The sequence below is a fragment of the Xenopus tropicalis genome, chromosome 2, assembly GCF_000004195.4.
Source record: "Xenopus tropicalis strain Nigerian chromosome 2, UCB_Xtro_10.0, whole genome shotgun sequence".
NCBI classification, from domain to species: Eukaryota; Metazoa; Chordata; class Amphibia; order Anura; family Pipidae; genus Xenopus; species Xenopus tropicalis.
In genome coordinates this window covers 160,165,286-160,189,973 of record NC_030678.2, presented here as the reverse complement: position 1 = coordinate 160,189,973, position 24,688 = coordinate 160,165,286, and the positions used below count along the sequence as shown (strand labels likewise).

At 41.5% G+C, this 24,688-nt stretch overlaps 2 protein-coding genes across 6 annotated transcripts in view; one reads left to right on the top strand and one right to left on the bottom strand.

Moving 5' to 3' along the window:
• cwf19l2 (CWF19 like cell cycle control factor 2) overlaps positions 1-8,864 on the bottom strand; it is a 65,876-nt gene extending 57,012 nt beyond the window's left edge. The window contains exons 1-4 of one of the 2 annotated variants that reach the window (XM_012957166.3): positions 8,552-8,864; positions 7,469-7,579; positions 7,153-7,275; positions 5,831-5,941 (exon numbers count right to left, since the gene is read on the bottom strand). In XM_012957166.3, coding sequence (XP_012812620.2) covers positions 5,831-5,941; positions 7,153-7,275; positions 7,469-7,579; positions 8,552-8,644 — 438 coding nt within the window. In that variant the 5' untranslated portion in view covers positions 8,645-8,864. 2 annotated transcript variants of the gene reach the window in all.
• Positions 8,865-8,961: 97 nt separating this feature from the next.
• On the top strand, positions 8,962-14,831 carry LOC100492546. Of its 4 annotated transcripts, none has more exons than XM_002934937.5 (2): positions 8,962-9,043; positions 12,266-14,831. In XM_002934937.5, the coding sequence occupies exon 2, from the start codon at positions 12,342-12,344 to the stop codon at positions 14,229-14,231; it is 1,890 nt and encodes a 629-aa protein (XP_002934983.3). In that variant the 5' UTR covers positions 8,962-9,043; positions 12,266-12,341; the 3' UTR covers positions 14,232-14,831. The 4 variants fall into 4 exon arrangements, with proteins under 4 accessions (XP_002934983.3, XP_004912148.2, XP_004912147.2 ...); XM_004912091.4 differs by having other exon boundaries at positions 8,983-9,111; XM_004912090.4 differs by having other exon boundaries at positions 8,983-9,287.
• Positions 14,832-24,688: the final 9,857 nt, after the last annotated feature.

Genomic DNA, 24,688 nt, shown 5'->3' with positions numbered 1-24,688 from the left:
AATTTTTGTACCGAACGATTGTAAACAGCGGCAAAACCGTTCCGATTTTTTCGCACTAAAAATACGAAAAAGTTGCGCAAGCGTCATAAAAGTCGTGCAAGGTACGAAAAAGTTGTGGAAAATACAATTGGACTGATCGAACGAACACTCTAAACGTTCGTTGATAAGTAAATGTGCCCCATAGTCTTACTGACTGAGCATGTTCACTTGGTCTGGGTGTCTGTGCAGGAGTGAGGCATTATGGGAACTTTCTTTACACAGCTCAGCGGTTTTTCTTCCTGTTTGGCTTCTGATCTTCTGAACGGGAGAAATATGGGGAGACTTAAGGGCACTATTGAGAGAACTGAAGGTTTGCCTGCAGCTTGAGATTAACTCTTTATTAGCCTTTCCTTCTGCTTAAAGAAAAGGAAAACTCCTTGACGAAGTTACTGCTTTTACAAACGGTATATGTAAAAAATAAAGCTGGAGATCTGAGAAAGCAGTTTAGAAACAAGACTAACCTGAAAACTGATTTAAAACCGATAAACTGCTCTGGATTTGAAAATAAAGCCACATTACCAAAATAACAGCTTCTGCAATGTTGTTGCATGTGAAATACAGCTTACACTGATGGAGCATTTAGCCTTTATGCCCTTGTGTAATTAGGTATGCTTGAAACCAAATGGTGCTTAAATCTGTTATTAAGTTGTATGGCTAGGGATTAGATACAGCACAGTTATATTACTCTCTGACACCAGTAATAAAGTTAGAAATTCCATTTAATGCTCAGTGTGAAATTAATTCGTTCCATATTTCAAAACAAATGACTCACATTCTAAACATTTCAAACTTCCCTTACAAAAATAATTTTAGGTTTTAAGTGTTTTCTTTATTAGAAAATAAAAATGATTATGGGAGTATATTACTGAATAGTTTATAAAGAGGCCCCTCGGGGAAATACTGAAAGGGCTTTCCAAACACAAATGTATACTGCTCTTTAAAAACACACAAAAATCCAGTATAAGCACCCCTCAAAAAAAACACCTTTCCCCCTACATCGCCATCTTGGATTTTGCTAGAAATGTTAGTGATATTGCACATGCTTAGTGTGCTCTTGGCAGCTGTTGAGGAGCTTAGCTTAGGGGTTGTCTCAAATCATCAAGCAAAAGACGAGGTTTGTCTGTCATATAAGCTGATGGTAAAAGGCAGATTATTATCCTGATGCTAACTGGAACCCTTGTCGTAAGACTTGGCAGGGAGATGAAATTCAAACAAATCTAGGAGACTTCTGGTATAGGTTTGGGGATAAACAGCCACTCTATATGACTACGGTACAGCCAATTCTTCTATGATCAACTGGAAACCTAAGGGCATCACAAAACTGTACATGGCCCAACAGTTTCCCATTAGGACAGAGGCAAAAGTTAAGGCTCAAAAAAGGGTCAGGGAAACATACCAGGGATGAAGAGATGAAAAGACCCAGTAAGAGATAGGGAAGCGTAAAAAAAGATACAGATAGGGAACACAAAGTGATGGATACTGAGAGAAAGAAAGAAAAGGGAGTGACAAAGAAAATGGAAGGAGATAAAAAAAAAAAGGAGAGGAATGAGAAAAGGTAGAAGAACAAAACTAATATACATACATTCATAATGTTCATAAACCGAATGCAAGTCCTTAAAATCACAAGACTTTTTTGTAAAAAAAAAAAAAATGAAAAAAAATTGAAAATTTCTTACTTTGCATTTGCAAATTAGGATTTGGTTTGGTATTCACCCAAATCTTTCTCAAAGGATTCATGGTTCGGCCAGATCCTAAAATAGTGGATTTAATGCATCCCTAAAATGAAGTTTTATAAGTAATCATCTGGAAGGTAGGATGGGAAGGAGAACACATATTATTATTAACATGTATAAAGTGCCAACACATTTGGCAGTTCTGTACAATAAAAAAAGTTTATACACTAAACATACAGAACTGCATACAAAGCAAAAAAACAACCAATGCAAGAGTTGAAGATGGCCCTGCCCAAAAAAGCTTACAATCTATAAGGAGAAAGGATTGATACACAAGGTGTGGGAACAGGCAAGATCAGAATTAAGCAATGTGAGAGATGTAGCACAGAGTATTGCTTTAAAGCTATGCTAAACTAAATGAGGGCAAGCTTCCCTAAATAAATCTGTTAAGAGACCTTTTGAACCAAATAGTTTGGAAGAAAGTCTGAAAGACTGTGGGAGCAAGTTCTAGAGAAGGGCCCCCTTATGAATTCAGTGCTGCCCAATGCAGGTAGTGCAATATTCACTGGCACAACCACTGTACTCCAAAGCGGAGCAGTCATACGGTAATTTAGGCCAGAGGGCCTTAACTGTCTTTCAATAAGTAAATGACCCCTACTATCTTGCACAGTCCCATACAAGGGCAGATTTTAGCTGCCAATTCGGGTCCTTTAGACCAATTTGTCAGCTTATCTGCCTGTGTATGGGTACCCCCGACAGGCCTACCTGGCCAAGATCTGGCCTAAAATTGGCCAGATCTCGATCGGGCAGGTTTGATTTTCCATCAGATTGGGGACCGCATCGGCTCTTTGATGTGGTCCCTGATCTGACGACTCCATTCCCTGCCACTTTAATACGAATTAGCCCGACATCGACCACCTTTAGGTGGGCATTTCAGGAGAAGATCTGCTCACCAAACAAGCAAATCTTCCCCTGTATGCCCACTTTTATTCTTCTGGAGACAGCAAATAAAATGTTTCGTCAGACAAGTCAGAATAAGTAGTAAAGAGAATACTGAGACAGATGTCACTAATAATCACATGAAAAACAAATAACATCAAGCCAAAAAAATTTTTTTTGCCCAAAAAAACGAAAATATAATTCTAAGCAACTTTCCAGTATGAATTTTTTTTAATTATTAATTTTTATTATTTTATTATAAAGCAATAATTTGATGGTAGTTAAAATTCAAGACTAAAGTGAAGCATAAGCCCATCTGCGCAGGGGACAGGGACACATCATGCCTGTTCTGAGCAGGCAGATGGTACCATGACATGGGCAGCTTGATAACAAATAAAAAATAGCAGGGGAAAGTACATTTTAAGTAAGGACTTTGCATGAACCACTCCAAACTCAACCTTTAATTAAGGGTAGAACCAAATATAAACTGGGCTTACAGGAAGCGACAGATGGGCGAGATTTCATTTAGTTTGTATTACTGACTGAGGAAATAGCTCGGATTGCCCAGATGATGATATTTTAAACACAATATATAAAACGGATGATGTTGTCATTAAACAACAGAAATTAATTAGTTTAATCTGGCATGGTTAAGTGGCTCCGTTAGGAACTTATGATGTATAAACCAGGGATATCACACTCTTGTGCCTCCATCTGTTCTGAGATGCAACCCACAGACGGCCAAGGACACAGGCAAGCGTGGTATAAACATGACATTCTGCAGTACTCACAAAGCTCAAAGTATACTTAGGTGTCCTACAAAGACCTAAATAACACAATCAAGGCATCTTATAAAAAGCATAGCCCTTAGTGTTCCTTCATCAGGGACTTTGCTGCACTCTGCTCAGGCAGTGAGTACATGGCACCCTGCAACTGCTATCATTCACTTACTTGAGCGTCTGAACAACAAGTAAGTTGGAGAACTGTGGGAGATTCTTGTGCTCCAAAACTGTGATTGCAGGCACTGACGGCAGGGTTCATAAGGGTGAAGGCACACAAAACTACTTAGTAGCAGCTACTTGTCATGGCTACTAAACACCAGAAAATACCCTGCCATAGACAATACTGAGACTTGCTAATACAGTTAATGCTGTTATCGTCATATGAAAATTTTGAGTTAAATTTTTTGTTAAAACTTGAAACTCGTTTCCATGAATCCTCTTTATTTTTCCCAAACAGGATTTGCTCCAGCAGCTATTTTAGGAGCATTGGTACTCATTCTTGGAAAACACTAATGTGTTGAAGTTTCACTTGAAACTGGGTGAAACAGAAAAGAATGATAAGATTAACTTCCCCTTGAAAATATGTAAAGGACAGGCTGTCACTGAGTATTTTATTCCTCTTCTATTCTAAGCCTCCATAGGATTATATGGTACTCGACAGATCAAACCTGCTGAATGATTTTTTTGCCAAAAAAAAGTTAACCAAACATTAACAAATCACGAATTATGGGAGTTATTTCCTAAAAACTCACATTTTTCAAAAACCATTATCGGAAAAATCGAGTACTGTCAGAAACCGTTCATAAATGGCAAAAATATCTAGAAGTAAAATAAATTTACTCTTTTTCTCAAAATTGTGCCCCACAGTGCTGCCCTGGATTTGTCATTGGGCTCCAAGAGCCTTTGCCGCAGCAACCTCCACAGGTACCACTAGGGAACTGTAGCAATTATGTGGTCGCGTCTGTACATCCATAGCAGCTTTAATTAGCACTAAAGGGAACTATCGGCTGCCACTGGTAGCACCCTGCAGCGATAACTGTGCATAGACTGGTGGTCTTGGAAATATCTGCATAAAAAAAGCGCTGGTAACAAGGATGAGACGCAGGCTATCCATCCCAAGCTCATGGCAGAATTTTGGCATAACTGTGTCCACTGCCTATGCCACTTGTCTTCCTTTTACTTGCAGCGCAACCACCAACAAAATACACAGGGTCCCAACATTATCTGTAGAAACCAGGTTCCTGCAGTGCCGAGCTGCATTTCCACTCTTCTCATATTAGTAATTTTTAGGGAATTGTAGTTTAGCAGCATCTGGGCCGTACTGCACTCATCATATGATCACAAAACAGCTGCAAATGCTGTTACACCTTAGAGTGAACACTGTACCCCATACTAAAACTTATAAAACTATTAAAATTTACCTTGTGTTCTACTGCAAGGAGAAGAGAGCAATAACACATACAAAGTCTAAACTACGTATAACCTATAATATCCAACAGGACTTATTCCCTGAGCTGCAGTTTGAAACCCAACATCCAAAAGAAAAAACTCTGCTGGTAACTACTTATTATTCTGCATTATACAGAGCACTGTTATGTGACTGAGTGCGGTTTCTCACCAAGGATTAGGTTTGGGCCACCTCTAGTGGAATATTGAAGCTGCAAGATAATCATAAACCAAATTGTGACTTAACTGAAGAGCAGTGAGCATGGTGGATGCATATATATTGTTTAAAAGAATACTAACAGCCCAATATCGAAACATTTTATACAATGCAGCGGAGGAGTTTTACAAACTCTGCTGATTAAGTACTGGCAGATGAAAGAGGAGGTAATGAGATTATTACATACAAAAGTCAAGTGGATTTTCCTCCTTGGCACTAAATATCCAAATGGCTTAAATTCAATTTTCGACGTCAATTGGTTTGTTTGCAATACAATCCATCTTGCTATTTAAACGCAAGGATTTTTTCATTGCTAGTTTGTTAGAGGTTTGGCTTTGTTTGCCCATATGCCACCTGTATCTGTCTGGTTTTAAATATGCACAAAGGGTTAACCACCCATACTGATTAAGTACTTGTGTAACTTCATGCAACTCATGCAAGTCATGTAACTTCCAGGTCTCTATGAGAGCCTAGTATGTCCTCTTCCATTTTTCCTATGATTAAGTGTGGCTGCACACAAAACACATCAGGCATGGTTGTTGTTTTAACTATTTGGTCAGTCGGTGTTTGAAACCCACATTGAGACTGAAGCTTTCTGCCTCCCAAGCTACAGGTTTGAGCTTTATGCACCCGAACCATACTCTGGCAATTGTGAGCACTGATTATATAAAACCTCTGGGTTTCTGCCTTTCAATTATATTTTAGTATCGTAGATGGAGTAAAAATTAAATTACCTCTGTAGATTTTTCAGGGACTTCAGCCTTAACTTCAGCCTTAATTTTCCATGCCTTCTTCTCACTGGCTGCCTGTAGTGGGGGAGCCTCAACCCATTCCTCCTCAGAATCCTGCAAAGACATAATAGTTTAAGGCTAGTGGTAAAATTGCTACAAAACACATCCTATAATAAAGATGCAATAAAAGTGAACCATTATATCAACATGTGAACGTTCCTTTAGTGTAAAAGGAGACATATTGGATAAATGGAAAAACCCCAAGTTTGTTGGCAATTATGAATAATATATGGTGCTGGTTTCACTTTGGGCTAAACGTAAATCCAATCAATTTTAGCGTGGGCGTGTTCTAAAAGTCCCTGCCACAAGGACAGTAGGAGGGGGATAGCCAATCACAGCCTTGCACTCACACAAGCAAAGACAGGCTTCAGTTCCCTATCAGGTCAGCCTAGCTGCTGATTGGCTCCTATCCTACAGTGCAGTGTACTGAGAGCTGCCGGCTCCCCTGCACATTCAGCCAGCAGGAAGTGGAACAGATGGTTGGGACTAGTGGGGTTTTGGTGGAATTTCTCAATAAATCAACCCAAAACACAACTTTTTTTAAGCACAATCCTTCTATATTTAGAGGAGTATAATTCACTGGTACATTCTTAATTTTTATATGATATGTCTCCTTTAATAGGTTATGTGAAAAAGTCCCTTTTTGGCATCTAAACATAAACTTTATATAGTAATATAATTCTTTCATATCAATTTCAGTTTGATATGCTTTGTGCATAAAACCACTTTTCTTAAAGGTATTTGCTTCAAAATGCAGGGCTTGTACTTCTGTAAAGTGGGCCTTGGCACTGCTCAGTCTTTCCTGCCCTATGTTCCAAATTGAGTGCTGCTGTGCATATTAACATAGGGGCACCCTGGAGCTACCAGCACCTCCTGACCAGGCAGTAGCTCCATAATTCCCTCTGCTCCCTCAGTCGCTTAAGTGCAGCTGCACCAAAAGAATCAGGCACACGCTGAACGCTTAAAATTACGACAGTGATCGCAGGCAATGATACCAGGCAGATATGGAAAATATTTGGTGCAACTGCACCTGATTTGCAACTAAGCACACATGCATTTGCTCCATTTTCAGACTTAATTCCGGTAGGCGCAGTGCAATTATGTCAATAGGATTGCCCATTTGCATCAAAACCTGGGTTGTGGAAAAGACACAGCATTGTGGGGAAAAAATACATGTCGACGGCCCTCGAATTCGCATTTTGCTCACTGTGCCTTGTAAACCAATGCGCCCAATTATCTTCCCTTCCCAATGTCCCACGGTATACCGAAGAACTGTCCTCAGAATCATCATTCCTTTCCGATTTCTGCTTTTTGCTTTTTTTCTTTTTCTCCTTTTTCAGTTTGTGGCGGTGTTTCTCCTTTTTCTTTTTATTCTTTGCAGAATGTTCCTGAAAAGACAAAACACAGTAAAAGAGACATAAAATAAACAGCATGATGCTTAGAAAAAAATATATTTAGCGATAGTTTGATTGGTTCTTCTCTGGACACAAGAACTTACAGAGTACGAAGGATTTTGCGAGCACAAATTAACTGGCGGCTAAAATCAGTTTATAGCTATTTATGTTTACCTGCGTGTATTACCTGATTTAATGCTTCTAACCGATCATTAACATCATCTAGCATCCAGGTGTCTTCTCCTCGTAGGCGCTGCTGCTCTTTACGCTTCTCTGCTTTAGAGTAGTCATCTTTGGCCTATAAGAATTAAAGAAAAAGAAAATGACAGAATAGTCATAAATCTAATTCAAAAATAAAAAATAATAATGAAAAAAAGCATAATGAATAATTAAGCAAAAAATAGCAAACAGCCAAAGTTGGTCAGAATATAAAGTATGACTTATATAAAGTAATTCCATATATCCATTCACCTACTTACATAATGGAATGCCTTTTATGTTACCTATGGGTAAATGCTACGTTATGTTTTGACAGGTAAAATAGGCAAAAAGTATGTTTAGCACAGGCCTAGTTCATTGTATTATGGCTGAACAAGGGGATATACAGCCACATTTCAGCTTTGTCAATATTTATTATACTTATTGATATGTATTTATAAACATATTCCGCAGCACTGTACAATAAATGGGTGTACACATAGAACATACATGGAACTGGAACTCTATCCCTGAATCCCCCCGTAGGGAAAACTCACCCACTCTCTTTAAGATAAAACTCAGATGCTACCTTCTGGAGCACTAAAACATTATTTTGCCCAGTCCTGCGCTTAAGGGCAAATGCCCATACCTGGTGCCCTCTTACCTTCCAGTTTGTGCCTGTATTTTACCCAACCACTTAGATTGTAAGCTCTACGGGGCAGGGACCTCCTTCCTACTGTGTCTCATACCACATGGCACTTATATATATATATTTATTGTATTTATTTATTATAACACTTGTCCTCCCTGTGTGTCAATTTGTATTCTGTAAGATTGTACAGCGCTGCGTACCCTTGTGGCGCTTTACAGAGCTGAGTGGGCACCTGGGAGTGTAGGAAAGCTGCATTAATTGGGAGGTTAGATTAATATGTGATTGCAAAACTGCAGCAGTTGCTGAACTACAACATTCCATTCCCACAGGCAGCTCTTGCCTCTGCCTTCATTGTCACTAATAACATGGGTCCCTGTGCTACTGGCCCCTCAGCCCCTGCCCAATACAAGCCGCCTGTACCTTGCTGAGCAGCTCCTGCCGTGCTCTCCTCTTGCTCTCACGTTTCTCCTCAATACTCCTGCTACTTTCAAACATGCCTCCGTCAGCTGCCATCACTCTGGCACCTTAAAGCTGTAGCTGTAATCCACTAATAACAAGGGCGGCTCAAAATCACTGCTTGCTCCCACCGTATACTGCCGCATCAATTCTGTGACTTGCAAACACGCTTTTTAGTAAGGTAATACAAAACACGGCAGATAAACTATAAGCCGCAGCTACATCGCCTCCATATTGGTACACCCGGAAGGGGGACATAACCATTTGGATACACTGACGTCGCATCCATGTTAGTACACCCAAAGTAACAGGGTACATCAATGAGGTACCGTAACGTCGCCGCCATGTTAGTACACCCGGAAGTAGCGTGAAGCCAAGATAAAGACTTCCTACTAAGAACTCAGTGCAAGTTTACGCAGGATTCTAGGCGAGTGGAACTCCCGCCTGTAGAGAGGGGTGGGTTGCGCTGTAGTGAGTTGTTGGGTCGCTTTGCTGCAGGCTTATAGCTGCCCGTCGCCCTTTTGGTGAGCAGAGTACAGATACTGTTAGATACAGGTCCTGAATAGGGCTGAGTGAGAAGGGCAGGGTAGGGGCGCATTTGCCCAAGCTGGGTCCCTTGGTGGGGAGGGAGGGGGGCAGATATGTTTTCAGGTTTATGGTGAGGACAGAGGTAATGGACAGAGCTAAAGCAGTGGTTTTGGTATGTATTTAGACTAAATGTGCCTTAAATATCATTAATGTACCTTCATTTTTAAATTATTATGCCCAAATGAACTTTCATTTCTAAATGTTGCACACTATGAGCGCCATCTTGTGTGTTGGTCACTGAGGATTATGACCTTAAGGGGCACATTTACTAACCCACGAACGGGCCGAATGCGTTTTTTTCAGGATGATCGGTATTTTGCGATTTTTCACAAAATTTTCGCGACTTTTTCATAGCCGTTCCGAATGTTTCGCAAAATGTCGCGACTTTTTTGTAGCGTTACGACTTGCGCGAATTGTCGCAACTTTTTCGCAGCTTTCGCGCCGAGTACGAAAGTTTTGGATTCATTCAAGCTGGTGACTTTTCTTGGGCCGGGTTGGAGCTGCAGAGTGCCATTGAGCCCTATGGGAGACTTTCCTTGGGCCGGGTTGGAGCTGCAGAGTGCCATTGAGCCCTATGGGAGACTTTCCTTGGGCCGGGTTGGAGCTGCAGAGTGCCATTGAGCCCTATGGGAGACTTTCCTTGGGCCGGGTTGGAGCTGCAGAGTGCCATTGAGCCCTATGGGAGACTTTCCTGGGCCAGGTTGGAGCTGCAGAGTGCCATTGAGCCCTATGGGAGACTTTCCTTGGGCCAGGTTGGAGCTGCAGAGTGCCATTGAGCCCTATGGGAGACTTTCCTTGGGCCGGGTTGGAGCTGCAGAGTGCCATTGAGCCCTATGGGAGACTTTCCTTGGGCCAGGTTGGAGCTGCAGAGTGCCATTGAGCCCTATGGGAGGCTTTCCTTGGGCCAGGTTGGAGCTGCAGATTGCCATTGAGCCCTATGGGAGACTTTCCTTGGGCCAGGTTGGAGCTGCAGAGTGCCATTGAGCCCTATGGGAGACTTTCCTTGGGCCGGGTTGGAGCTGCAGAGTGCCATTGAGCCCTATGGGAGACTTTCCTTGGGTCAGGTTGGAGCTGCAGATTGCCATTGAGCCCTATGGGAGACTTTCCTTGGGCCGGGTTGGAGCTGCAGAGTGCCATTGAGCCCTATGGGAGACTTTCCTTGGGCCAGGTTGGAGCTGCAGAGTGCCATTGAGCCCTATGGGAGACTTTCCTTGGGCCAGGTTGGAGCTGCAGAGTGCCATTGAGCCCTATGGGAGACTTTCCTGGGCCAGGTTGGAGCTGCAGAGTGCCATTGAGCCCTATGGGAGACTTTCCTTGGCCCGGGTTGGAGCTGCAGAGTGCCATTGAGCCCTATGGGAGACTTGCCTTGGCCCGGGTTGGAGCTGCAGAGTGCCATTGAGCCCTATGGGAGACTTTCCTTGGGCCAGGTTGGAGCTGCAGAGTGCCATTGAGCCCTATGGGAGGCTTTCCTTGGGCCAGGTTGGAGCTGCAGATTGCCATTGAACCCTATGGGAGACTTTCCTTGGGCCAGGTTGGAGCTGCAGAGTGCCATTGAGCCCTATGGGAGACTTTCCTTGGGCCAGGTTGGAGCTGCAGAGTGCCATTGAGCCCTATGGGAGACTTTCCTTGGGTCAGGTTGGAGCTGCAGATTGCCATTGAGCCCTATGGGAGACTTTCCTTGGGCCGGGTTGGAGCTGCAGAGTGCCATTGAGCCCTATGGGAGACTTTCCTTGGGCCGGGTTGGAGCTGCAGAGTGCCATTGAGCCCTATGGGAGACTTTCATTGGGCCGGGTTGGAGCTGCAGAGTGCCATTGAGCCCTATGGGAGACTTTCCTTGGGCCGGGTTGGAGCTGCAGAGTGCCATTGAGCCCTATGGGAGACTTTCCTTGGGCCGGGTTGGAGCTGCAGAGTGCCATTGAGCCCTATGGGAGACTTTCCTTGGGCCAGGTTGGAGCTGCAGAGTGCCATTGAGCCCTATGGGAGACTTTCCTTGGGCCGGGTTTGAGCTGCAGAGTGCCATTGAGCCCTACGGGAGACTTTCCTTGGGCTGGGTTGGAGCTGCAGAGTGCCATTGAGCCCTATGGGAGACTTTCCTTGGGCCGGGTTGGAGCTGCAGAGTGCCATTGAGCCCTACGGGAGACATTCCTTGGGCCGGGTTGGAGCTGCAGAGTGCCATTGAGCCCTATGGGAGACTTTCCTTGGGCCAGGTTGGAGCTGCAGAGTGCCATTGAGCCCTATGGGAGACTTTCCTTGGGCTGGGTTGGAGCTGCTGAGTGCCATTGAGTCCAATGGGAGGCGTCAATACGAAAAAGTCGCGACTTTTCGCGCAAGTCATAATGGTTACGAAAAAGTCACGACAATTTCCAAAAAATCGTAACGGCGACGAAAAAATATGAAAAAAATCGCAAAATGTTCGTTTTCCAATCGGAATTTTTCCGATTCGGATTCGTGGGTTAGTAAATGTGCCCCTAAGACTTGCATCATTTAACCTGGGCATGTTATATGAATGTTCCCGGCTTCTGTATGTTCTGCCGGGAATGGCCTCTCCTAAATCATTTGCCATTGTCCTTGATGCTAAGCCAGGGGTGGCCAGAGCTTTTTCATTGGCGATCGACCAATGACCAGGGATGCGGAAGTGCGGCGAGAATACATACGTACGCATTCACGCAGCACTTCCGCATCCCCGGCTTAATCACGGTCCACCAGAAATCCATGGGGGATCAACGTCTTTGCCACCCCTGTGCTAAGTGTCAATCATTTTTGCCTTTCACTCCCCCCAGCCTGTGGAAATATTAGGAAAGGTCAGTGGACAGGACAACAGGACTGATAACAGCCATAATGAGCCCTAAACCTGCCCAATAGATATGATTGATCATGGTCCAATAAATGGGCGAGTATGATCTGGAAGGGCCAAGTTGGCAGCTGTTTTCACCCTGTTAGTTCTCTCCAGTGCTACTAATAAAGTGGTCATCCTCCATTCTTATAAATAGGTGACTGTCATCAGTAACAATAAACGACTGATACTGAAATGTTGGTAAATTAAGTGTATGGATGCACACTTACCTTATGAATTTTCTTTCTGTGTTCTAGGAATCGTGTATGCTCCACTTAAAAGCTGACATTGTAACATTGTATCCTGGGAGGCCATACAATTAAGGTCCAGGCCATGGCCACAAAGCCAAAGAAACGCAAGTGTGTGTTAACGGAGTCTATTTTAATAGACTTTCCATTTATTAGGCCAGGCCCTACTGAGAACTATGCTTTTTGTACATTGTGTCAAACTGCGTTTACTATTGCGAGCGGCGGGAGATCTACGGTGAAAGAGCATTCGGCTTCCAAACGGCATCTAAACGCCTCCCAGACTTTTATTGTAAAAGAAAACTCCTTCTTTAAAACGTTTCTGCCTGATGCCAGTGAATTCAGTTTAGCGTTTCAGGAAGGGACATTCGCTTTTCACACAATAAGACATCACCAAAGCTTTTTATCTATGGATTGCTCAGCAGGTCTGATTAAAAGATTCTACGAACGCAAATTTAGTTGCTCGAAGACTAAATGTGAAACCATAATAACCGACGTGTTAGCCAAATGGGCAGAAGACACGGTTCTTCAAGATATTGACAAAGTATCTTATGTCACTTTGCTTACTGATGCTTCAAACAGTGGGCAAGTTAAGCGATATCCTGTGCTTTTGAGGTATGTTATAATAGATACCAAACCTATGGGTGACTGTAAAGTTCAAATAAAGACCAAACTTGTTGATTGTTTTGAAACAGATGGAGAGACCACAGAAACGTTGTCTGAAGATGTCCTCCAAGTCATAAGAAAGGTACTTGTAGAAGACAAAATAGTGGGCATGTCAGCCGATAATATGAACTCCGATTTTGGAGGCTTAAAAAGAAAAGGCACCAATAATGTTGTAAACAGAATTAGGGAATCCCTGAAAAGGAACGTGATTGCTATAGGATGCATAACACATATTGTGCATAACTGTGCACAGTGTTCGGTTGACATGATTCCATTAGACATTCAAGGAATGGTTACAAAGATTTTTGGCTTTTTTCATGTATTCTCTGTAAGAGCTGAATGTTTAAAAGAATTCTGTGAGTTCACCAGTCAACAATGGAAAGAGATTCAGAGTTACAGCAATGTGCGGTGCCTCTCGCTGTTGCCGTTTCTCGGCAAAGTTCTCCAGCATTACGCAGCTTTAAAATCGTTCTTTTTGGCTGAAGAAAAATGCCCGGTGGTCTTGAAAAAATGGTTTTCGGATCCTTCTACTTTGCTTTGGTTGGAGTTTGCAAATTCAAGTCTTTGTCTGTTTCAGGAAACTGTTAATAAAATTGAAAATCAGGAGGGAACCGCCATTGAATCTTCAGTAATTATGAATGATTTAATCCAAAAGATAACAGTGAGGAGAAATGAAAACTTTATTCCACCTAAGGTCAAAACCATTCTGTCTTCCATGGAAGAGCATGGCTCGTACACAATAGCTTGCTTTTTCAAAGTCTCCAATGACTTCTACACCACTGCTTTACAGTACCTGAATGCTTGGAGTGTTAATTTTGAGCATGTTGACAAAATGGAGTGCATGTTACTAAAACATTTACCGGATAGGCAGTCATTTGAGCACGCCGTTCATTTTTTCTTAAGCAAGTCTAATTTGGTGGATATAAAGGAAGACGATCTATTTAATGAGATTACATGCTTAAAAAGTTTTGTCACAAAGGATAAAGTCCAGGAGTGGAACTCAAATGGTGTCACTACTTGTGAGAGATGGAGCCAAGTTTTTTCTCATTTCAGTCAGAAATCGCTATCTTTCACACAGCTAAAAACAATAGTTGAATTAACACTCTGTATGCCTGGAAGCAGTGCTCCAATACAAAAAGTCTTCTCGGCTATGAACATGATGTCGGACGCTGATTACTCCAAACTTGGTGTGCAGAGTCTCAAGTCAGTTTTAATGGTTCTGATTAACTTTCCAATGTCATGCCAGGAGTTTGCTGTAGAACTGGCATATAGAAAAGATATACTACAGAAGATACAATTATCAGAAACATGATGTACAACTAAAACTTTGCTGGACTTAACTGGAATGAGAACCAATAATCCCATGACAGGTTGCTGTTGATTGTGTACTGATGGTGTTTTTCTATCATTCTTTGAGAAGGCCTTTACTTAATAGAGAAGTAAAGTTTAATGAAGAGAGAGAGGCTAGAAATGCTACGTATTATGTATTGGTTTTCTACACTGGGCTAGGTTGATCAAAGCCTTTTAGCAGTGAAGATTTGTGCCCCCAAAGATGCCCCCCTGTAGCTCCCCATCTTCTTTTCTGCTGATTTACAATACATTCTCTGGGCTGCTGTCACTTACCTGAGCTTAGGAAGCAACTTGCAATATACAATAAAGACAATAAAAGTCACGAAACAAGGCTAGCTAGTAATGAATTCAGATTCACATTACATGTTAATATATCTGTTTATCTCGACTGCCGCCCGGAGCACACTGAGCATGTGCAGTGTCGCTGACAATCAAAAGACAGGAAGCTCTTGTCGACAATTTTTGCAGGACTGGATTATTACAGTTAGGGCTGCTGAACCTCTGCTGGTACCAGAGCCACCAGGTCAGAGAATAGAAAAGGACTGGCAAACGCTACTTCCAATAGCAATTATAAAAACCAATAAGTAAAAAAAACCATTGCAAATTTGTAATTAATGTATATTGCAAGGTTACTTACAATTAAGTTTTCTTTTATTAGGCAAAAAATTATATTTTGGGTTGACTTTTCCTTTAAGATGTTTCAAGTATTTCATGTGTCCAGTAACATCACCTTTCCAAAATGTTGTTTCACATTAGTAAGGGATAGACTCATAGTGAGTGGTGCCATATAATTTGCTTCTGCCAATATAATACTGAAAATAGTATTTTTACATTTTGTAGGCAATAATGTATATAATGTACACATCCAACAATTAAACTAAGTCAAGTACAGGTATGGGATCTTTATGGGAATCCAGAAACCTGTTATCCAGAAAGCTCCAAATTATGGCAAGACCATTTCACATAGATTCCATTATAAGCTAATAATTATAATATTTAAAAGTGATTTCCATTTTCTTTGTAATAATAAAACAATATCTTGTACTTTATCCCAACTAAGATATAATTACCCCTTATTGGGGGCAGAACAGCCCTATTGGGTTTATTTAATGGTTAAATGATTCCCTTTTCTCTGTAATTATAAAACAGTACCTGTACTTGATCCCAACTAAGATATAATTACCCCTTATTGGGGGCAGAACAGCCCTATTGGGTTTATTTAATGGTTAAATGATTCCCTTTTCTCTGTAATAATAAAACAGTACCTGTACTTGATCCCAACTAAGATATAATTACCCCTTATTGGGGGCAAAACAGCCCTATTGGGTTTATTTAATGGTTAAATGATTCCCTTTTCTCTGTAATAATAAAACAGTACCTGTACTTGATCCCAACTAAGATATAATTACCCCTTATTGGGGGCAGAACAGCCCTATTGGGTTTATTTAATGGTTAAATGATTCCCTTTTCTCTGTAATAATAAAACAGTACCTGTACTTGATCCCAACTAAGATATAATTACCCCTTATTGGGGCAGAACAGCCCTATTGGGATTATTTAATGGTTAAATGATTCCCTTTTCTCTGTAATTATAAAACAGTACCTGTACTTGATCCCAACTAAGATATAATTACCCCTTATTGGGGCAGAACAGCCCTATTGGGATTATTTAATGGTTAAATGATTCCCTTTTCTCTGTAATAATAAAACAGTACCTGTACTTGATCCCAACTAAGATATAATTACCCCTTATTGGGGCAGAACAGCCCTATTGGGTTTATTTCATGTTTAAATGTTTTTTCAGCAGAAATAAGGTATTGAGATCTAAAGTACAAAAGGTCCATCATCCAGAAAACCCCAGGTCCCACGCATTCTGGATAACAGGTCCCAAACCTGTATTTATATGCTTATTATGTGGCTACTTTGTGTAACCAAATGTACAAGGAAACTTTTGATGGGGAAAAAATCTCCAATACCATCATTAAGGACTAGTCTTCTGCACTGGTCTTCCCTTTTCTTTGCGATTGCTTAATAAATACTTCTTGTGTATTTGAATTTTGTATGGAACAGGTAGGCATACAGGTTTGCCAGTGTGTGCTTTAGGCCCAAACATCGAATGGGCCGGTGGAACACATCATGTTGAGTTGCAGCTGTGTTCAGCACTTTACATATACCTGTGTCAGTTCAGGCCGGTAACAAAGAATAGGCTGTATTTTGTGAAATCCGCCGCAGGGAAAACGCCCTTGTGTATGAGCCCTAACTGACCTTTTCCACCCACAAGAATGTTGCTGCTAGTTGGGGCTCAGACAAGTAAATTGTACATTTTCCCAAGATTTTTGATGGAGCACTGGGTACTCTATATATCTCTGTTCAACCTAAGCCCAATAATTATGGTTTGTATTGAAAATGAAACATATCAGAAATGATACCATGCATCCCTCCAATATGGGTGTAGCTGCGTTATTTGTATTTTTTAGTTTTTTTTTTTTTTTAAACAAAATGATCTGTTACTTAAAAGTTTTAAACTCATTCAAAATACCAGTCCATATTTCAATCTAGAATATAGTTAGGACTCGAGAAAATATAGTTTTTAACACTTGCATATTTCGCCTTGTAAAGGCAAAGCTGAATTAGTGTTATTGATCAGTGTATTATGAATCACTGCAAGGATTCCGTCAAAAAGGGTCAGAAAAAAGAAGTTGGTTTGTTAACGTTTCTATGAACCATTTTATTACTTTCATTAAAGAGTATTTTGCAATTGATTGTCAGTTGTTATTGGTGCCCCAGACAGTTCATGCATCGGGTCACACAGTTATTAAAAAAAAAAACATTCTAGCAATTTCCCCTGGGCAGTAGATTATATTCTATATGTTATGGAGTTGTATTAGTTTGTTCCAGCACTTAAATCCTTATCTCCTCTGTGCAGGGATGCCTTCTTCATTTCTCTTGGAACTTCTTGTCGTATGGAATCTGGTCATTTCATTTCTTTGCCTTCTGTAAAGGTGCCAAGAACATCTTGCACTGTTAAATGTAATATAAAATGTGGTCGTTATTTTATTTCTGTTAGGGTCTTCCTGCCTTCTGTAATGCAGCTTGCACACTCGGCATAGTTCGGTAGCAGTTATTTTATTTTTTTTGTTGATACACAAAAGCTATGAATACCAGTAAAATATGTCTGTAGTAGTTGTAGTGCTTATTGGTGAAACTTTTGCCACAGGGTTTACTAAAATTTGGATATTCGGAATAGCTGGTGTTCCACATGTAAGATGTGTCTCTCCAAGGCATTTTATAGCCCCCCAGCCTGCTCATAAAATACACAGAATTTTTTTTGTGACATAATTTAAATGGATATAGACTTTACGTATGTGGTACGTCAGATGATCTGTACACAAAACAAAGAGAAATCACGAGTGCTTCGATAGCTAGCTGTTATTTTCACCAACTGAGGCATTAGTATTACATTTTGACCAAAATGTGTAAACCCACAAGCCATGTCAAGGCCCCTCATTTTATGTGAGTCCTACACTTCCTACTGTGTACTAAACATTGAAGTGCATTTAAAAACTTTAAACCCCTAGCAGCATGTGCATTATATGTGGCTAGTTAGTGTGATCGTGTTAATTTGCCTTTTATACTTGGAAACTATAGTCTGGGCCAGTGATCCCCAACCAGTGGCTCATGAGCAACATGTTGCTCCCCAACCCCTTGGATGTTGCTCCCTGTGGCCTCAAAGCAGGTGCTTATTTTTGAGTTTTTGGTAAGGAGGAAAGTTTTGGTTGTGTAAAAACCAAGTATAATGCCAAACAGAGACTCATGTAGGCTGCCAGTCCACAAAGGGGCTATTAAGTAGCCAAATAAAGCCCTTAATACTATCCCCAGGAATCTTTTTCATGCTCGTGTTCCTCCCCAACACTGAGTTGCGAGTATAAAAGGTTGGGGATCCCTGGTCTGTCAAATAATCTTCCTGCTGCATGATGGACAAAACTACTATTGAGGATATCAAAAATAAGTTCCAGGACTTCTATAAAAGCACTCAGTAGGCAGTGTGGTGCCTTGGTATGGTCATCGGTTTCCTTAATTTTTCAAAAGAGGAAAATAGTGCACATTGGCATGGGCAGTTATTTTAAAGGAGAAGGAAAGGTAAAAACTTAGTAAGCTTTATCAGAAAGGTCTATGTAAATACAGCCATAAGCACTCACAGAAACACTGCAGTCCTCTATCAAAAGAAACACAGGATTTCTTGTCTCCTTTTTTGGGAACATGTTCTTTGGTATCAGACTTCCTCTCTTTTAGGGCTCCTTCAGGTTTGGGGCTTGAGTCTGCTCAGTTCTCTCCTCTCTCCTGCTCCCCCTCCCATAAGAATGCATAAGAACTCATTCCCCCTCCCTTAGGAACGTGTGATCTGAGATTCCAACGGCTATACAGTGGCTTGCAAAAGTATTCGGCCCCCTTGAACTTTTCCACATTTTGTCACATTACAGCCACAAACATGAATCAATTTTATTGGAATTCCACGTGAAAGACCAATACAAAGTGGTGTAGACGTGAGAAGTGGAACGAAAATCATACATGATTCCAAACATTTTTTTACAAATAAATAACTGCAAAGTGGGGTGTGCGTAATTATTCAGCCCCCTGAGTCAATACTTTGTAGAACCACCTTTTGCTGCAATTACAGCTGCCAGGCTTTTAGGGTATGTCTCTACCAGCTTTGCCCATCTACAGACTGAAATCCTTGCCCATTCTTCTTTGCAAAACAGCTCCAGCTCAGTCAGATTAGATGGACAGCGTTTGGGAACAGCAGTTTTCAGATCTTGCCACAGATTCTCAATTGGATTTAGATCTGGACTTTGACTGGGCCATTCTAACACATGAATATGTTTTGTTTTAAACCATTCCATTGTTGCCCTGGCTTTATGTTTAGGGTCGTTGTCCTGCTGGAAGGTGAACCTTCGCCCCAGTCTCAAGTCTTTTGCAGACTCCAAGAGGTTTTCTTCCAAGATTGCCCTGTATTTGGCTCCATCCATCTTCCCATCAACTCTGACCAGCTTCCCTGTCCCTGCTGAAGAGAAGCCCCCCCAGAGCATGATGCTGCCACCACCATATGTGACAGTGGGGATGGTGTGTTCAGAGTGATGTGCAGTGTTACACATAGCGTTTTGCATTTTGGCCAAAAAGTTCCATTTTGGTCTCATCTGACCAGAGCACCTTCTTCCACACGTTTGCTGTGTCCCCCACATGGCTTGTGGCAAACTACAAACGGGACTTCTTATGGTTTTCTGTTAACAATGGCTTTCTTCTTGCCACTCTTCCATAAAGGCCAACTTTGTGCAGTGCACGACTAATAGTTGTCCTATGGACAGATTCCCCCACCTGAGCTGTAGATCTCTGCAGCTCCCCCAGAGTCACCATGGGCCTCTTGGCTGCATTTCTGATCAGCGCTCTCCTTGTTCGGCCTGTGAGTTTAGGGGGACGGCCTTGTCTTGGTAGGTTTACAGTTGTGCCATACTCCTTCCATTTCTGAATTGCTCCGTGGGATGTTCAAGGCTTTGGAAATCTTTTTGTAGCCTAAGCCTGCTTAAAATTTCTCAATAACTTTATCCCTGACCTGTCTGGTGTGTTCTTTGGACTTCATGGTGTTGTTGCTCCCAATATTCTCTTAGACAACCTCTGAGGCCGTCACAGAGCAGCTGTATTTGTACTGACATTAGATTACACACAAGGGCACTCTATTTAGTCATTAGCACTCATCAGGCAATGTCTATGGGCAACTGACTGCACTCAGACCAAAGGGGGCTGAATAATTACGCACACCCCACTTTGCAGTTATTTATTTGTAAAAAATGTTTGGAATCATGTATGATTTTCGTTCCACTTCTCACGTGTACCCCACTTTGTATTGGTCTTTCACGTGGAATTCCAATAAAATTGATTCATGTTTGTGGCTGTAATGTGACAAAATGTGGAAAAGTTCAAGGGGGCCACTCGGATGAGTGGTGAAACGTTTTCAAGAAAACTCAGAAAAGTCCAGTTGTTTTAGACTTAAAGGAAAAAGAAAGGTAAAGTCACTTGGGGGTGCCAAAATGTTAGGCACCCCCAAGTGACTTTAACCGCCTACCTTTTACCCCGGGCTGGTGCCGCTGTCAGGAGAAAACAGCACCAGCCCGGGGTAGCTGCCGGCGCTTCCTCCTTCCGGCTTCGCTGCGCGCGCATGCGCAGTAGAGTGAAAAGCCGAACTTAAACATTTAAGTCGGCTTTTTCGCTCTACTGTGCATGCCCGGCCACCGGCAGTTTAGGAAGTGGAAGGCGGAAGGAGGAAGTGCTGCGCTCCAGGTACCCCGGGCTGGTGCTATTTTCTCCTAACAGGGGCACCAGCCCGGGGTACAAGGTAAGCGATTAAAGTCACTTGGGGGTGCCTAACATTTTGGCACCCCCAAGTGACTTTGCCTTTCCTTCCCCTTTAATTCTACTAGATACTGTATATCATGACCTGGATGAATGAGAATCTTCATAGACATAAGGGGGCCGAATACTTTTGCAAGCCACTGTAACTGCAGCAGGAAGCTACCAAGACCAAGCTAAAATGGCAGCTGCTATCAGAGGGAGCTTCTAGGGCTCTTTACTCAGGTATAGTAATGCTTTCTGCAGAATAAATATAGGGTTCTAGGTGGCACTAATGTGGCAAATCTATTGGCAGTAAAATGCCAAAATGACTTTCCTTCTCCTTTAATGTTCAGCAGAAAGGAAAGTATCTGGTTTTGGTCTCCATACAGGAGCTTAGAACAAAAGTACAATTATGCTACAAACCTATTTATAAATTGGTGGAGCTGGCTTCCGTTGCAAAGACATGATGAGAAATAGCTTTCTCCTTAGGTCACATTATTTTTGAATACCAGAAGCTCCATATGGAACCAGCAACATCTCCCATATGCAATTTTGCCAAATCTATAAACAAGAACAATGTTATACAATTATATATAGCAAATAAATTGCTCTCTTGCATGAAAAAATGTACTACCTTTCGGGGATAACCATTTTGATCCCAGTTAAGGCCTCACCGTGAGTATGCAGTACAGGTTTTGGCTCCAATGCTTAAGAAACATTAATGAGCTGGAGAGAGTACAGAGACGTGCAACTAACTGGGGAAAGGAACAGAGCAGTTAAACTATGACAAAAGACTTTCAAGGTCCAGAGAAAACTTGCTTGTAAGGGGATATGATTACTCTGCACAATAAAGAACTTTATAGACAGGCAGAATCTTTTTTTCATATAGAAAATAAGCTAGAGGCCACCCCTTTGGACAGGAGGAACTGTACTTCCATTTTTAACAGTGAAAATGGTTCTTCACAGTGAGGGCAGTCAGGTTGTGAAATGCCTTGCCGTGTGGGGATCTGACAGCCATTAATGCCTTTAAAGGGAAACGATGAATATTTAACCAACAGATACTTTAAAATGTCACTTTATATCAAATAAACTATCTGGAATATATATTAGTAAATATTGCCCTTTTACTTTTATTGCCCTTGAGCTGCCATTTAGTGATGGGCTGGGTGCTCCCTCAGAGATCAGCTGACAGGAAATAATGCAGCTCTGACTGTAACAGGAAGTAGTGTGGGAGCAAAGGCAGAACTCTGTCCATTCATTGGCTGATGGGGCCTAGCATGTATGTGTGCCCTTGGCTTGTTTGTGTGCACTGTGAACTGTACGGTCCCAGGGGGCAGACATTAGTTTTTAAATTGGTGATTTTCTATTTAGGATTATCCAATGGCACATACTACTAAAAAGAAAGTATATTTTTATGAAAATGGTTTATTTAGAAAAAGCTATATTTTTATAGAGACCTACATTGTAGGGTGGGGGTATAGTTTTCCTTTAAAGGAGAAGGAAAGGCTAGTAAAGAGTTAATCTCAAGCTGCAGGCATATCCTCAGTTGTCTCAATAGTGCCCTTAAGTCTCCCCATATTTCTCCCGTTCAGATGATCAGAAGCCTCAAAGGATAAAAAAACGCTGAACTCTGGAAAGAAAGTTCCCATAATGCCTTGCTCCTGCACCAAGACCCCTGTACATGCCCAGTTTGTAAGACTATGAGTTCTTATCATTCTTGAGGGGGGGGGGCAGGAGAGAGCTGCGCAGACTCTGGCACAGGAAAATAAACAGAGAACAAATCCTGTTTCTTTTGACAGAGAAGTCAGTGCAGGGTTTCTGTAAGTGCTTATGGCTGTATTTACATAGACCTTTCTGATAAAGCTTACTTAGTTTTTACCTTCCCTTCTCCTTTAAGAGAGACTTGGACAATTATAATATCCAAGGCTATTGTGAACTCAAGATCAACAGTTAGTTTATTATAGGTAAAGGTGTGTATATATTTTTATGTATGTGAGAATTGGTGGGTCTGTATAGGTGTATATATACTGGATATATATGCATTGGATGGTCATTTGGTATTTTGTTAACCTAAATTAACTCTGTAACTGGATACCAGTCTAATACCTTACCCATGTTCAGCTAAGCAGAAAATTTTGTGACAATTGAATTTTATGAAATTCTTGAAAGTCATCTCAAAGTTTGCTATTTATCCCATAATATGCCCCACATTAAATAATGTACCCAGCTTAAAACATTCTATATATGAATGCCACGGGTCTACTGAACAGTTTGATGCCCAGTGTGCATACTGTACATTTAGCAAACCGTTTGGCACGTCACCTAAATGAAAATATAGCACACACAATTTTTTAATCAGCAGTCAGAATCTCAGTTTGAATAATTTCACTCAGCCAATAAGGTTTTACAGGCACAAACAAGCAATAAAATGGCTAAAAATACCACAAACGAACCATTATCTACACAATCTTTGCCAGCAGAACGCTCCTAGCCAGGAACTGGAAAAAATGTACACTACCAAATAATGAGGACATCCACACTAAAGTGGAAAGTATCATAGTAACATAGTAAGTTAGGTTGAAAAAAGTTAGAATGCTATATTTATTTTGTAGAAAGCTTTACCATACTTGAGTAAACAGACCTAGAAGCACTCTCTGTTTGTTTGAATTAGCAGCTGCCATTTTAGCTTGATCTGACTTCAATTTCCTGCCTGCACACACTGCTCCTGAAACAGCTCTAAGCTCAGATTACACAGCAGAGAGGGGAGGGGGAGAGAGGAGAGATGGGGTGAAGAGAAGGGAGGGGGAAAGAGAAGCAAACTGAGCAGACTTGTGCCGTGCTCTAATTTCTGAGAGCAGGAAGTCTGGCACAGAAGATCATGTGTACAGAATTGAAGGAAAGAAATGCGGTGTTTCTTTTCACCTAGGACAGCATTTCTGTAAGTGTTTATGGCTGTATTTACGTAACAGACTAATAGTTAACTTTAAAAAGGAAAAGTACAGAAACATTGGTGTCTAGTGGTCCTTTAAGTGCCACAAAAAGTGCAATAAGTGAATTGGAAGCAGTGGCTTAATAGGAAGATATTAGAACAGAGTTCCTCAACCTAATCTGGTAGCAACTGCTGCTTCTTCAGACCCACGCCAACGTTTGCATTCGGATGAAACTCTTCGACAATCTTTAATTCTGTTCCTAATATAGAACATTTCATTTCATTTTGGCAATGCTGTTTGTTTACCTTACATAAAACCTTGCTTCAGTGGATCCCACAAAGTGTGAGGCCCAGAGCATTCACCTGTTCTCGCTGTGAATGTAATAGCTGTAAGCCTAGTCAGCCTCCCGGAGTCCAGCAGTTGTTACATTGCTTAGACTACTACTGAATACTGAGAGCTTCCCGCACTGCTGGAATTATTGACAAAGTTGCTTGAAGGTGACTGCGCTAAAGGTGTCGATGTGCCGAGGAGGAACGAGGAGAAGAATAGATCACAGACATTATGATGCCAGACTGAAACAAGAACTGAAAGGTAATGAAATTCTCCCATAGAAAAATCACTGAGCTTGTTCATCAGGTCGTGATAAGCTCCATTTGTGAAGCTCACAATACCAGCCAGGTTTCATTGTGCTCCAACAGCTGTGGCGGAACATTGTACAATAACCTGAGATTTCCATTCCCCTCTGTAATGTTCTCATTAGCGGCACCGTAACAGGCCTGCTACATGTTGGATTAATTAGTATTCTTTGCAAAGCTGGGTCTCTCTATATTCCAAGCGTGTATAAGTACGATCAATGTCTCTATCTCTCAAGTGGGAATCTCATTATTGTCTTAAATACTCCATGAAATAGCCTCATGTAGCAAAACTCTTGACTTACTGGCCAGATGTTCCCTTAGTTATTAAATAACAGAATCAACAAAACTAAAGCTGGCTATAAACAGGTAAACAACAGAGAAGATATATTTGCATTGTACAATTTGTTTAACCCTTTCACTGACAGCCGTTTTGGACAAAGTGGAACTTCTACTGCCAGACAGTTTTTGAC

Bases quoted from the DNA above. Each gene is read 5' to 3' on its own strand.
- LOC100492546 (XM_002934937.5), top strand. From the start codon at position 12,342: ATGGCCACAAAGCCAAAGAAACGCAAGTGTGTGTTAACGGAGTCTATT.